Consider the following 14,616-nt stretch of genomic DNA (forward strand, 5'->3'; position numbering starts at 1 on the left):
AATATTGTCCTTTTATTCTCAGTGGGTGCTAACTAAAAGAAATGTACACCCCTATCTGGAAATAATCTTTCAGTAAAATAGAGCTACAGCTCAGAATACAAATAGTATGTTGTTTAATAATATCAAACGCATGCAAATCTCAGTTGTACATAGTGAATTTATTCAAGGCTTGAACTATTGACTTTGATTACTGAAATTTAAAAACTGGACATTCAAATGTTAAGAGTAAAAAAATGATACAATCTATATATGGGATACAGATTTCGGTATTAACTCATTTTTACACATTTGTTTTGTAACATGTTACCAGTATTTACACAGTTTGGTCCGTTTTAGATACTAATACAAAGAACCATAAAAAGTAGGGGTGTAACGATACCCTCATGTCACGATTCGATACATATCACGATACTGAACTCACGATACAATATTATTGCGATACTCCAAGACATATGGGAAAAGGTTAACAAAAAATGTACTGTTGATTAAAATGCTAAATTTGATATTACATTGTGGGTGTAAATGCATAGGCTTGGACTTGATGCTGATAACCCAATGCACAGGACAATGGTGACACTGGAATAGGAATATTCATGATTCTGAAGCTGAAAATACAGAATTTATCTAGGCAAATATGCTTGCACTCTTTCATTGATTAGATATATTTTAAATTATGTAGGCCACTTTTTACTGGTAACTCTGTAAACTTGAACTTTTTCTCACTCAGTAATTTTCATTTTGGGTGAACTATACACAATACATATTGTCACTATCCACGATACATATTGTTGCATTTTTGTATTCCGATATATTGTGACACAATATATTATTACACCCCTAATAAAAAGTTAACAAAATAATAGAGACATTATATGTCCAACTTTAAAAAATCTATTAAAAATGTGATATAAAAAAATAAATATAAACAACAAATCTCTAAGACTCTTGGCTTTACTCTTGCTTGTCACACAGGTTTAAAGCAGGCTCCATGCTGAGCTGATGCCGTCTGTATGAGGTAGTCCTCCATTCGCTGTTCCAGGTCAGAGTAAATCTGGCGGAGCTGCTCTCTAGCAGGTGGATGATAAAACCACAGGCCTGCCACCACCACCACCATCATGAGCAGTAAGAACAGACATATACAGAGCCACGTCCCACAGCAGAAACTCTGTTCGGGGAGATAGAAGAGGACAATTATTTATGGCATAAATGTGCAAAAGAAACCAAGTGAAACGGGGATAAAGTGTAGATAATGTTGTGCATTATGTAATTTTAAATGACCTGTGCATCCAAGTGCATAGAAATGCAAACGTTATAAGAAAATTATTCTAACAAGAGACTTATAGTCACGCATTGGTGAAACAGTATGATGTTCGAGTCTCACCCTGCTTCCTTTCTGGCGCGTTCTCAGTATGTTCAGCTCTTCTCGGCACTGGGTCAGTCGGGACTGATAGGCATAACACTCCTGCTCCAGGGCCTCAAGATCCGCCTGCAGCTCTGTGTACTGCCGGGTAACCAACACAACACTATGTTAAACTATGTCTTATGGTAATTAATAGAGGAAAAAAATCTAAAAGAAAGGAAATGCTTTTTACAACAGCATACATTTTTTGTTGGTTTACCTTATTTTGTTGTTCTCCTAAAATAGTCTTAAATAGTCTCGACAACTCAAGTAGGATCACCTTTTCTTCTCTACAGCTAATAAAAGTTTTTTTGTTTTGTTTTTTTATATTAAATATATGAAAGATCTTTTTCTTACATAGTAGTTCAATTGTAGTTTATTATCATAAAGGAAAATATTAAATAACAATTAATAAGCAAAGATTAAAAAATATAGAGGATAAATAACGCTATTTTCTTTAATGTAATTTACATTTAAAATACCCGCATACATTTCTAAAACAATATCAGTGCTCTCTCTGGCAGATCTTTACCTCATTTTCTTTCATTCTGAGTCTCTGTTCTGTGTCTCTCAGTTGTCTTGCTATGCCGTTATCTGTCCGTAGGAGTTGGTCCAACACTGAAACATTTTCATGTATTTGTGTGTTACTGTTCCACAACTCGTGGTTGTGTCCTGTGATTGTGTGAAAGAAAGAGACCAATAAAGAGAGATGCATGAAATATGATTTGAAAGAAACACAGCTCGTTAAAGGTGCTCTAAGCAATGTCTGGTGACGTCACTTCTTTTTGACGTTCGAAGTATTGTCAAATAAAACGGAGGCTAGCTAGACCCTCCCTCCTCCTCATCCGCGCACTAACCCCCCAAACCCACCCCCAAATCCTTGTCGGTTATTGGCTGGAACAGTTTGTTATGTTTTGTGGTGCGGGTTAGCCCAGTTTGTTTTTGTTGCCGTTTTTGGAGCCTGGGGTGTCTGCAGAGACCGCGTTTTTTTACAGTGTGTTCAGGGGACAGGCAGCTAGCGGATAGTGAGGAGAGGTTTGCTGTAAGTGACAAAACATGTTTTGGCCTAAAAAACGTGTGACATCGCTCAAAGCACCTTTAATTCCTTAAGCGTTTCTATATATTTTCATGAATGCTTTATCTAAATATGTGAAGTGAAAGTCAGTTTGCCAGCACCTTTGAATTCCTGTAGATATTCTCTCAGGTTGAGGTTCTCCTCTTCCAGTTCTGAGATGCAGCAGTGAAGCTCTGCTCTCTCTAACTGAAGAGATTCATTCTGTTTCCTCAGCATATCCTCCTGTCCCACAGAACGCTGCACAAACATTTATACTACAATAAATGAAACATTCCACAACCTGAGAAGGAACATTCAGTCAGTTCCAAACAAAAACGCTATTGCAAAATTACTGAAAGTCGATTTTCACAACAAAAAAAAGTCGCTTCTATAAATGCTTCTATGATTGGATCATTATTTCAGTGGTTATTATGTTTCTAGCATATTATGTGCTTGGCAAAAGTTATTATAACCCTAATTGATGGAGTGTATAGCTTTTAATTTCTTAAACAACCATGTAGCAAGACACATCATGGACATATTCCAGTATGACAATGTCAAGATTCATCAGGCTCAAATTGTGAAAGAAAGAATGCTAACTCAAAGAATGGTTAGGAGGGAGCATGAAGAATGATAACTTTACAGAGTGCTTGACTCTTGCATTGTCTATACATGATATTGACCAAAAATGTATGCACCTCTTGATGGAAATAAATGTTGTGATTTATTTTTAGTCCAGCACTCTGTAAAGTCTCTGTAAAGTCTACTTTCAGTCTTTCAGTTTAATGTCTGGACTCAGAGGTGCCAGTTCATGTGTGAAAATAATTCTTCATGCTCCCTACCAACCATTCTTTCACAATCTGAGCCTGATGAATTTTGACATTGTCATTCTGGAATATGTCCATGATGTGTTTTCCTACATGGTTGTTTAAGAAATGAAATCTACACACTCCATCAATTAGAGTTAGAAGAACTGTTGCCAAATATATAACATGCTAGAAACATAATAATCACTGCTATAATAATCCAATCATAGACACTTAACCATTTGCCTATTTAAATCCAAACAGCACATTGTTTTTGGCCGGGCAGTGTAGTTTTTTTTTTCAGACGTTTCTGAAAAAAGTTCTGATTGGCTGTACTGAAAGCAGATTGACCAGGGTCCTGTGGTTTGTCAGCTTTTGCAGAAATCTGTTATGTGTCACTCAAGTCCTTTGAATCTCTCATCATGGTTTTGCTTTGCTGTACCTCCAAGTGACCCTGCAACTGTAGCATCTGATCGGTGCACTCATCCTGCCTCTTCTTCAGCTGACTCGAACCCTCTTTCACTTCCTCACACAGCCTCTGCCACCACTCTGACTCTGTGAGTGCCGTCTGCAGCGCCCCCTAGAGGAAGGGAAGATTGGATTCTTACAACCCAGCTAGGAGTTTGAAAAGCAAGAGTTCTGTCCTTTGCTGATTAGCAATATTGGTGGTAGAGTTTGTTATAACAAAATATATAAATATTGAGACTTTTTTGACCTGTGCTTTTGGGGTCTTACCTGGAGATACTCCATCTTGCTCTGAGCTTCCGCCTTCTCATTCTCCGCCCTCTGAATAGCCTTCAGAGCCTTTTGTTCATACTCCTCCCTCTGTTTTTCGATCTTCAGCACCACTTTTTTCACTCCATCTTGAGGAACCTTCTGAAAGGGCAAATTGCAGCATTTACCTTCTATTTAAAAAAGTGTCTCAAACTCTCTGACCAATATACTTTTGAAAAGCAGAAAAATATTCAATAAACCAATTGATTCTTGCGATCTGAGTGTAAAAGATTATTTGTATTTGTTTTGAATTGAATGCCTTTTAAGTTCTCAGAGCTGGAGTTGGATCTTTTGCAGTCTTACCTTGATGCAAACCTGCAGCTGAGCCTCCAGAGCTTTGATCTTACTCTTCAGCAAGTCCTCATCACAGCGTGTCTGTGGGAGGAAAAGGAAATGTGCGAGTGTGTCAGTGAGATAGAGAGAACCACTGAACCAAGAGTTCAGTTTCTGTGCATACTGCATCCTGTGTGACAACTGCCATCCTTAGCATTACTATATTGGTTCTTGAGAGAAATACAGACATTGTTATGAGCTACAAATGGAAAAATGTATAAGTTTGAACGGGTTGAGTTTGAAGCATCACAAAAGCACAAACAAACCCCTCTCTGACGCCTACACTGCTCTCCATTTTGTGTGTGAGCGAGAAAACATCTTTCTATTTTTCTGAACAAGCCATGAGGTGCCGGATGCTGTTGACCACAAGACCATCCCCCAACTCTCTCTACATTACTGCTGTCTTCTGTGTTCAAACCAGGAAACTCGACAATTGTTGGCTTCAGCCAGTATTATGCAGAGTGACATTGTATGACTGAGTAATTATAAGTAATTGAAAAGTAACCATGAATTTCAGAATGTATTTGCATCCGTTTTGTCTTCCTTTTGATCCCTTTTTAACCTCAGCACTCGAGCTGCATGAACTCAACTTGTGCTTCAATGGAAGCAAGGACATCTGACCGTCTGTAGAAATGAGTTCACACGGTCAATGTGTTTGATTACATTTTAGAATGCCGTCAGGTGCATGTGTGTGTTGTGTGAATAATGCTTCAGCAGGAAGTAGTTTACTGATGTACCTTCCACAGGAGCTCTGTAGAGCGCAGCAATGTAGAGGCGCTCTTCTGGAGGCTGGAGAGCTTCTTTTTAAGAGCCTCTTCTCTATGTAAGGCCTCCTGCATAGAGATGTCACATTTCATTATATCAGTAACATATTTCAAATTAAGTCGGGAAAAGCTGGTGTTTTTGAATATCAATCTTATGGGTTATGACTGCATACTTGCCATACCTCTAAATAAACAGACAACTGGTGGACATCCTGAAAAAAGGAAAACATGAATTATTATATTAATAAAGAAACAGCATTTACATGTTTAGCTATTTGTTTTTACAAATGTATATGAGAATTTTCTTTTTTAAACAATCACCAGATTCCTTACCGCTTCTTTGACGGTAACAAATCCAGACCTGAACAAAGAGAGTTCATAATGCTGCATTAATATTTATATAACAGGTGCATTATAATTGAATTTATGCTTTTGAAATATTAAACAGCAAGAGCAAACAGTCTGGTAAAGGTAATGTAAAAGCAACTCACTCTGTCTGTATGCTGGCAGTCTGTGATGTCTTCTGGGTGTTTGAGAGCTGAGTGATGTCTTTAAGGAGAACTGTATGAAACACAAAATAATATTATTGAAGATAACATGTTCTGCCACACATTACAAAACACTTTGAAAATTGAATTATTTTCCATTTTTTCCAACACCATGCAGTGAATAACCCTAGTATGTCGTGTTAAGTATGATGCTTTCTGCTTAAATTAAAGTGATGTTAGACGTAGCCTGGTTATGGTTATTCATCAGAAGATCCACTAACCTCGCTCCTTTTTCACTATCCTCTGAAGCCGAACAGAATTGAGACCCCATCCATCTGATTTCAGCCCGGGATCATTTTCATTATTCTTTGAAAAAGTGGAGACTGTCTTTAGGATTTGGACATTTAATTTCAATGTTGTACAATACAACAATTCCTTGAATTTAAAGCTCAAATGTTATTTAAAACATGTTAAAAAAAAAAGTATTCACATCATAAGCCACTGTCTTAAATAAATGTAAACCACCAAACATGTAAACAATCAGTCACAGGCCAAAGACCTGGCTAATAGTAAACTGTACCTGCTTTGCAAAGTTTATGCCATCTCTCTGGAGCTTTACATTTGGACTTGTTATCAAGGGCCGTCTGATTGACGTAAAGGTTTGCGTCATAAGCTCTGGTTCATGCAGGGTTTCCCTCGAGTACCTGCTCCTTGGTGCTGTAGATAACAGTGTGTATGTGCCATGGTCTACTGGTCTTCTTTTAAAGAACTCAAACTGTCTTTTGCGATGCAGTTCATTTTTAATCCACCTTGTGTCCAGATCTCTTGTGGGACTGCGACATGATGTTGTGTTATTGCGATGGCTGATTTCTCTGTGCTTCACGGCACGCTGCTCCACTTTATATTCGTAATTTGGGGCCGGAGACCTTTTGTTGTCATGAGCTTCTTCCATTCTGTCAGGCTGAATGAGTTGGAAAATTTGTGCTATATGTTAGGGCACTGGAATGTCACCTCACAATGTAAATGGATGTTTCCTGAAGTGGCAATTTCCTGTAATTGAAAAACAACGTATACTGTATATTCATATATCATCCAAACTTTAGCGTTGCTATATCATTATTGCTCAAAAATAGACCATCCTAAATCAGCTGAATGACACAAAATTAGGATAGTCAACAATAACTGGTGTAATAAAACAAGTTAAAAGCTAAAAAGCTACAATTATGCTGTTGTTTTTGAGGTCACTCTTAGTGTTTTTATTCTCTTCACAGCTACAATAAAATATATTTTTACAGTGGCTAAATAAAGTATTTTTCTGAAAGAAAAATGTTGTACCACCAATGATGTTTTAAAATGCAAACAGTGCTTATTAATATGCAGATATCTGCTTAATAATCACTGGAAAATGTATCTGAAACACAATAACAGTATGCAATGCTCCCATGTAGTGATCTGCAACAATTTTTGGCACTACATTGACTGAAAATCCCCATTCCCTTCCAATAAGCGTTTCAATTAGTAAAAATTTACTTTTTTTGTTTAAAAAAAAAAGCAGAATTTAAATGCAGGCTCCGACATGTTGAAACTGAATAACAAGCATGCATTCAAGTCAAACAGTTACACCAACATAATTTTATAAATGCAGATAAACTAGAACAAGTTTTAGCATAATTGTCTCTTAACAACCTAGAAAGAAAGTACCTGTTCTTAGATGAGTCCCTGGAGTGAATATAATTGTGAAAGCAGAGTCTGAACGATTTGAAGCTGACATGGCACTTGAAAACTAGTTCATTCAACAAAGGGCGGTCTATTTCTTTTGCCTTGCTTGCTTAACAGGAAGTAAGATGAACCTCACAACTTGTAGAAGTTCCTCTATCTCAGCAGCCATGCGTATTGAAATGAGTGCCACACATGTATGGGCCCTGAGATTAGGACTGGAGGCGAGGTTATGATAATGGCTGTTTAAATGTGGCAATAGTGGACGGAGAGGGACTGGAGAAAAGAGAAAGAAAACAAATAATCAACGTTCAGTGTGATATCAAAGCAAGATTGTAAAATGGTTAACATTTAAATGGACTCATGTTGATCTTTGTCTGAAAACAAATTAATTTGAGCCGAAAAATAAATAAACTAAACATTCAATCGAAGTTGAAGTGGGTGTAGAAACATAATATGAAAACAAAAGTTCAAGATAGCCTAACTGATTATTAAATACATTTAGGCGACCACTGTTCAATATGCGTCATTCTGGCAAATTTCCCATCGCATCTAAATAAGAATAACAATTAGCAGTGTTTCTCTATATGAAAAAGTATTTAAATGCTTGTTGACATTACTGTCATCCTCATTGATATGCTCAAATGTTCATGTTATTTTTAGCAACAACTTGAAAGCGTCAACGTCCCTTTGTTGTTTGTATGTTGTATGATGAACTGGCGCCACCTGCTGACTCCCTGTCAGCCTGCCGATTTCCCGGATGTTCAAAGCGCAGGTTTGCGGAAGATCTCGCGATAGGCCTCCTGAAGAGTGAGCGATCACTAACAAGAAGACGATCTCGCGATATCATCGGCGAGAGTTTCTCATCCTTGGTCTAGAAGGGCACAGAGAGCCCGGTACAGAAGACATTTCGGCCGGGGATCCTGTCATTAACCAAGTAAAGCATGTTGTCAAGACTGGTGCTCGTTTCAGGTGGGTGATTTATACAATGAAGGCTACTCTAACCCTTCGCATTGATTGTGTGGATTAAATAAACGGTTATATCAGTGAAAGTGAAGTTGAAGGGTAAAATTAGGCCTCACGGTGTGAATGGCCGCACTTGCATCTGCAGTGAAACGTGTGTTTTTGTGCTGTAATTAATGTACATTATAATTCTCATGACTTTTTGAATGAATTAAAATCCAGCGTTTATGCTCAGACAGTCATTTCTGTATGAGAATGTTCGCACAGTTGATGTGCTTTCAGTATGTCCTTGTATTGAGTTGTGTAGCAATTAGCTGTGAGCTAATGCCACATTCAAACTGTACCACTTAGCATATTAGAGACTTAAGAATTTACATATTAAAATGTAATACCATTTAGTTATTATTCATTCAGAAGTGTAAATTTACTAATTATAATCCGATTTTGCCTAACCTGGGAAGATTGACAGCTTGTTACTGTCATGTGTGCAAGGACGTGTATTTTATTAGATCTGCACAATGAACCAAAATCATTATAAATCAAAAACACTGCGTTACCATCTGTTAATAATTCCATTGAACTAATGACAGGTAGAACCAGTGGCCAAGTGTGACAGCTGGAAAAGATGCATTCATTCATTTGGTGTCAAATAATTATTTTGATCTTTTGATGAAAATTGCACTTAAAACATTCTTAAAACAAAAATTATTTTCATTAATGTGAATGCGAGTTATCAGTCACTGATTTTCAGTCCTTTTCTATTTTTTTTGTTGTCTATTTCTTGTAGGTCATACCCTGAAAAACAACGGGTCCTTTGGCGCTTGGTATGTAAGATCTTGTTCTCAGTGCTCTGTATGCCAGTCTGTGGTTGAAGAGTACTGGAAAACAAATGACAACCAAGGACACCCATAGAACTCTAACCTTGTGCTTTTTTCTTTTCTTTCCACCAGCCTGGTACAGGCCTCCCGTTCCTTTCATCAGTCCTCCCAGAGTCTTGCACCAGTACCTCCTCTGCCCGAGAAAGGAGGAAAGGTCCGACATGGCATTTTCCCAGAGGAGCTCTTCACATTGCTATACCCCAAGACTGGTGTGACAGGTGGGGTTGTCTGCTTTATTCCATCCTTTTGTAGGTGTCTCCCAGTTATCCAAGTTCATGGATAACTGTTCTTTAAAAAAACAGTTCACTCTAAAGTAGAAATAATTGTAGAATCTTTATGCAGAAGTGTTCCTTATAGCAACAGTTTGTAGTAAATAGATGTATCGTTCTCTGAAAGAACAAATGTGACTTAAACCATCACACTTAAGCCATATCACAATTTCATTTATTGCCATTTGTGCATGCAGCATACCATATGATAGCTTTATGTGACGAGTAGACCGATAATTAAGTTATTCACAACTAATACTCTCTTTATCCAAGAGTGTAGAGATTATTTTCTGTGGGATTCAGTACCTTTATACACGGGTCTGTTCGTAACAGTGGTGTTTTCTTCTGACTGCAGGGCCTTATATGCTGGGCACAGGACTGCTCCTGTACATGCTCTCTAAGGAAATCTACGTAATCAATCACGAGACCTTTGCTGCCGCGTCCATCGGTGCTGTCGTCATTTATGGCATCAAGAAGTTCGGGCCCAGTGTAGCCGACTTTGCCGACAAACTCAATGAGGTTTGTAATGTTTTGTATTCAACAGATATGTCGCCTGTGTAAATGTGCAGCTTAACACTGTAGACTGAATAGTCGCTTTTCCACTGTCGGGCCGAGCGTAAGAATGGTCCATTAGTAGGAATGGTTCCAGTTATATTTCCACTTGAGCTTGGTCCGGCACGGCACGATAGGTAGAATGGTAGAGTGCGTGTCGTGACGTCGCCATTCAGGATTGGTCACTTGTCTGTTACCTGGCTACCAGTTTCTCTGTAGCTGGCTATGTGTGATATTTGATCGAAGTAAACACAAGATAATAAAACAATTACAATAAATATCCGATTATCCTCCATAAAACTGTCGCTATTTAAATCTCATACTGTCTTTTAATTCTTGCTTTACCAAGGTGATGACTGATGAATTTATATGGCTTTCCAAAGAGCTCTTTTATCAGCCCCACCGTGGAAAATGAATCCATGTCCGTACCGGCGGGGCCGGATCAGCACGGAATGGGAACAGTTAAGCAATGAGAACAGTTTTGTCCGACAGTGGAAAAGTGGCTGAAGATTGTCTGCTAATATATTTGATATTGTGCAGAATGAAACCAAAGCCTGTAACTGAGGGTTGTGGTTTGGTCATACAGAGACTAATATCTGATATTCCTTGTCTTCTCTGCAGGATAAAGTGGCAAAGGCTCAGGAAGTCAAGAGTCAGGCCATGGCTATCTTGGACCAGGCCATTGAGAATGAGAAGAAGGAGCAGTGGAGAGTTGAAGGAAGACATTTGCTCTTTGATGCCAAGAGGGTGAGGAGGACATAATGTGACGGATGACAGATCATCTCTCCCCTGCTTTACTATCCATAAATATCATGAATCCACATTATACTTTACATTTAAATATAGAATGATTATAAACGTTAATTCTAAATAAATAATAATTCTAATAATTAGAATTAAAATTAGACATAGTTGTCACATTCCTCATTCCATCTTCCATCAGAACAATGTGGCTATGCTGCTGGAGACCAATTACAGAGAGCGTCTGCACATGGTGACCAATGAGGTGAAGAAGAGGCTGGATTACCAGGTGCAGCTTCAGAACCTGCACCGCCGCATGGAGCAGGAGCACATGGTGAACTGGGTCGAACAGAGTGTTGTTAAGAGCATCACCCCACAGCAGGTACAGGGAGTATGGTCACGCCACTGGCACTTTATGACACTTTATCAGGGTACCTGCGGGTCTTAAAAGCATTGAAAAAGTCTTAAATTTGATCATCTCAAATTAAGGCCTTAAAAGCCTTGAATTTGGTATACCAAGTCTTGGATTTCGTTACAAAGGTCTTATATATTTTTTTGCCTTTCCTAGGATTAAGTTCATACCAATAAAAAAGTAACTGTCACTAATGTAGGCTAATTCAAAATTCATGCTGCGTTGAGTGTACCTCGCGCGCCATGTCATGTCATAGCAGAAAAAGCGATAGCGTGCGCACTCGTTACTATGGTTACTAGGCAAGTGAGGTACAGAACAAGATAGTAACCTAGCCTAGTTTGTCGTCTGAAATGGGAAAGTGTTGGTTTAATGAGCTGTGGCCACAAATGACAGAATTCAATCATTTAAACCCTAAATCAGAGGATTTCTGTTAAAAGAACATATTTTCTACCCGGTCTATTCAATAGTATCTGGCAACCATGCGCGCGCTCTCTCTACACTGCTGAAGAAGCGCGGATGATCTGAAAACACAGACTAGCTGGAGTTCAGCGATCTTCATTTGAGATTTTCTACTTAAATTAAAGTGTCATTCATTTGGTCTGTGTTCTGTCACGGGCCGCTTGCGCTGTTTGTGCGACTAAATCTGCGATCAAAATGCAGGCTGATATCCAGCAGTGTTTTTAATATTGATCATATTATACGAGCAAGAATGCAATGTTTCCCGAATATCCACACAATTTCAAATCTGACATTTGATTTTATACAACAGTAAAAAAAAGTAACATTAAGTGATATACTACATTTAAAACAGCATTGTCAGGCTTATTGCTCTATTTTGAAACGAAATATGTGGCTTTGAACGAATCGTGAGATTCAATGAATGAATGACTCACTCATAAAGATAGCGAGTTACCGCCACCTATTGGCGATTTTAATGTTTTTTAACATTGCATATTTAAAGGAGAACTCCGGGCAATTTTTAAGTTAATCTTGATTGTTATATCTTTGTGAGTACTGTCTATAGAAGAAAAAAAAACGAATTGGTGCTTGCAACACGGAGCTGTTCCCCCAAATGCCCAGAGCTCCCACTCAGCTAAAACGGCAGTTATGGGGGCATATACATAAAGATTGTCTTTGTGCCTTTTAACAGACACAGAATGCAATTAAAATGTCTGTCCAACATGAACAGGGCCCTTACATGTGAACAAGGTGCGTTTAGCAACTTAGCCATTGTTTAAATTCACCTAAATAGTGTTTTAGACGGCTAGCTGTAGTCTCGCGCTGAAGTCCCGTGGGAACTCAGTTGTAGTCAAAGGTAAATAGCAGTGTGCAGGTGAAGAAGAAATGGTTCGCGTTTGTGCAGTACAAGGATGACTACACACACACAACACAGCGCCCAAACTGAAGGATAAATAAAGTTTACATCACCTCCACAGTAGTTGCACCCGTCTTCGTCCACGGAATCGCTTTTTTCTTCAACCGGCCCTGCTGTGTTTTGTCTGTGTAGTCATCCTTGTCAAAGTGTTCGCTGCAAATGCGGTAATCTTTAGCGCCCAGTACTTGTATGGGAGTTTGCGCATCAAGTTGAAGTACAACTAGCCACAAATGCAGAATCTCGAGGTCATGGAAAGGAAGACGATGAAAATAAGTTCTTGTATTTTCGCATTCTGTTGCCATAATTCGGAACGGCACAAACGCAAACCATATCTTCTTCACTTGTGAGCAACTCTCCGATCATCACTCTTCACACACTAATATCCTCCAACCTGCAGATCAGCGCCGTTTTGCTACAGCGATTCTCAAGAATTGTTGCAGTTTCGAATCACCAGTACACTGAACCGAAGACTGTTTCTCTCGGACCCGTCATCTGAGAACTGATGATCCCCGCGGGATGAAAGAATTTACGTCATTGCGTCACTCTAAATGAAGTCATTGCGTGATGACGTAAAAGAACCGGTGAACGAGTTTTTTGAACCGGTTCATTGAAACGAACTGTCCGAACCGGACTTCCTGGACTTCCCATCACAACTATTTACCTTTGGCTACAACTGAGTTCCCACGGGACTTGAGCGCGAGACTACAGCTAGCCGTCTAAAACACTATTTAGGTGAATTTAAACAATGGCTAAGTTGATAAACGCGTCTTGTTCACATGTAAGGGCCCTGTTCATGTTGGACAGACATTTTAATTTCATTTTGTGTCTGTTGGTAATGGTGAGCTTATGCACTTTAATATTAATGTGCATTTTAATTACAGACCGATTCTAGGGGAATTCTTAATTATGACTGTTCTCAAGAAAGTGAAAATGTAATTTTTGGGAGAGAATTTGTATTTTGTTGTTGTTCTCTTTTTCCTAATCATTTGATAATTTCTAGTTAACTACAAATATGTCCAAATATAAATGCTACATTAGTCTAGATCAGGGATGGGAAGTTTTGGTCTTGGAGGGCCACTGTCCGACTAATAAGCTAATCGGTATCATCAGGGTTACTAGAAAGCTACAGGAATTTTGTTTTTTTATAGAATTATTTTCAGGGTTGGAGTTAAACTCTGCAGGACAGTGGCTCTATAGGGCCAAAGTTTCCCATCCCTGGTGCAGAATCTGTTCTGAAGGGATTTGTAGCTTGGCCTCTAGATGGAGACGTTGTACTCAACATTCTATCAGCAGTTATAATAACAGTGTAATTGCTAAGATCATATGTGGACACAAGATAATGAGTAAAAGGGGGAAAAGAGCTCACCAACATCATTCTAGGTCTAAACGTGTGAGTCATTGATGTGTTCTTGAAAGGTTACACTTTAAAGATTATTACAGTGTAATTACAATGTAATTAGGGATTGGTTTAGGTTAAGTTATGCATAACATACTGTGTAACATTACATGTAACTGTAGAATAGTTACCTTAATTTACACTGTATTTATATCCACCTGAAACAACTACAAAATAATTGTTCTGTTACTGTTATTTCTATCTCTACTTCTATAAATAATCAATTTTTTTTTCTTTTTGTCTTTCAGGAGAAGGAAAGCATCGCTAAGTGCATTTCAGATCTGAAAGTCCTGGCCAAGGCCACTCAGGCTAGGGCTACAGTATAGGTGTCCACACTGAAGCCTCCTGTTTTCATTCTAAACTAACCCTTTCCTCGTGAACATGCCAGTCTGGCAGTGTCGTCAAAAGTGTACATACCCGTATTAAATAAAAGATTTGGTTATTCACTAAATGCCTTTGCTGTCCTTTTTATTGGAAGAAGTCCAGCTGTCTGTCTTGCGGTCCTGATATTAATAGTTTGAATGTTTTGTGGAGCTGTGAGGTGACATTAGTAAGATCAGTTTGGCTTGACAGTTTTCAGCGTCACAACATGATTTCAGTCCATTACATAACAAAACATCAAATCAAGTGGCATCTGCAAACAAATGATTCATCATCCTACACTCCTAAAAAAACCTCATAAAGAACTTTTAATAT

At 38.5% G+C, this 14,616-nt stretch overlaps 2 protein-coding genes across 2 annotated transcripts; one reads left to right on the forward strand and one right to left on the reverse strand.

Annotated features, from left to right (window-relative positions):
• Positions 1-139: 139 nt before the first annotated feature.
• On the reverse strand, positions 140-7,504 carry traf3ip3 (TRAF3 interacting protein 3). Its single transcript, XM_077224445.1, has 14 exons — positions 7,320-7,504; positions 6,199-6,668; positions 5,900-5,984; positions 5,622-5,691; positions 5,464-5,491; positions 5,313-5,342; positions 5,104-5,199; positions 4,337-4,408; positions 3,995-4,135; positions 3,702-3,839; positions 2,576-2,711; positions 1,932-2,071; positions 1,382-1,501; positions 140-1,165 (listed from the first exon to the last, which is right to left on the reverse strand). Exons 2-14 carry the CDS (start codon positions 6,568-6,570, stop codon positions 965-967), a joined length of 1,629 nt encoding a protein of 542 aa, XP_077080560.1. The 5' UTR covers positions 6,571-6,668; positions 7,320-7,504; the 3' UTR covers positions 140-964.
• A 588-nt stretch (positions 7,505-8,092) lies between these two features.
• Positions 8,093-14,371, forward strand: atp5pb (ATP synthase peripheral stalk-membrane subunit b). The gene is made up of 7 exons (XM_077223926.1): positions 8,093-8,306; positions 9,085-9,121; positions 9,248-9,393; positions 9,800-9,963; positions 10,618-10,743; positions 10,940-11,119; positions 14,169-14,371. Exons 1-7 carry the CDS (start codon positions 8,279-8,281, stop codon positions 14,244-14,246), a joined length of 759 nt encoding a protein of 252 aa, XP_077080041.1. The 5' UTR covers positions 8,093-8,278; the 3' UTR covers positions 14,247-14,371.
• The last annotated feature ends 245 nt before the right edge of the window (positions 14,372-14,616 follow it).

Source organism: Siphateles boraxobius, unplaced genomic scaffold (genome assembly GCF_051911475.1).
Source record: "Siphateles boraxobius isolate OS27281-9 unplaced genomic scaffold, OSU_SipBor_1 9, whole genome shotgun sequence".
Lineage (NCBI taxonomy): Eukaryota > Metazoa > Chordata > Actinopteri > Cypriniformes > Leuciscidae > Siphateles > Siphateles boraxobius.

What these genes read in the sequence shown, in the direction of transcription:
- traf3ip3 (XM_077224445.1), bottom strand. Translation starts at nt 6,570, where the DNA reads ATGGAAGAAGCTCATGACAACAAAAGGTCTCCGGCCCCAAATTACGAA. An exon ending in ATATCTACAGGAATTCAAAG is followed by an intron (nt 2,072 to 2,575) that starts GTGCTGGCAAAC and finishes ACACAATCACAG; the next exon opens with GACACAACCACGAGTTGTGG. An exon ending in TCAGAATGAAAGAAAATGAG is followed by an intron (nt 1,502 to 1,931) that starts GTAAAGATCTGC and finishes GTTACCCGGCAG; the next exon opens with TACACAGAGCTGCAGGCGGA.
- atp5pb (XM_077223926.1), top strand. Translation starts at nt 8,279, where the DNA reads ATGTTGTCAAGACTGGTGCTCGTTTCAG. An exon ending in AACGGGTCCTTTGGCGCTTG is followed by an intron (nt 9,122 to 9,247) that starts GTATGTAAGATC and finishes TCTTTCCACCAG; the next exon opens with CCTGGTACAGGCCTCCCGTT. An exon ending in AGAGCATCACCCCACAGCAG is followed by an intron (nt 11,120 to 14,168) that starts GTACAGGGAGTA and finishes TTTGTCTTTCAG; the next exon opens with GAGAAGGAAAGCATCGCTAA.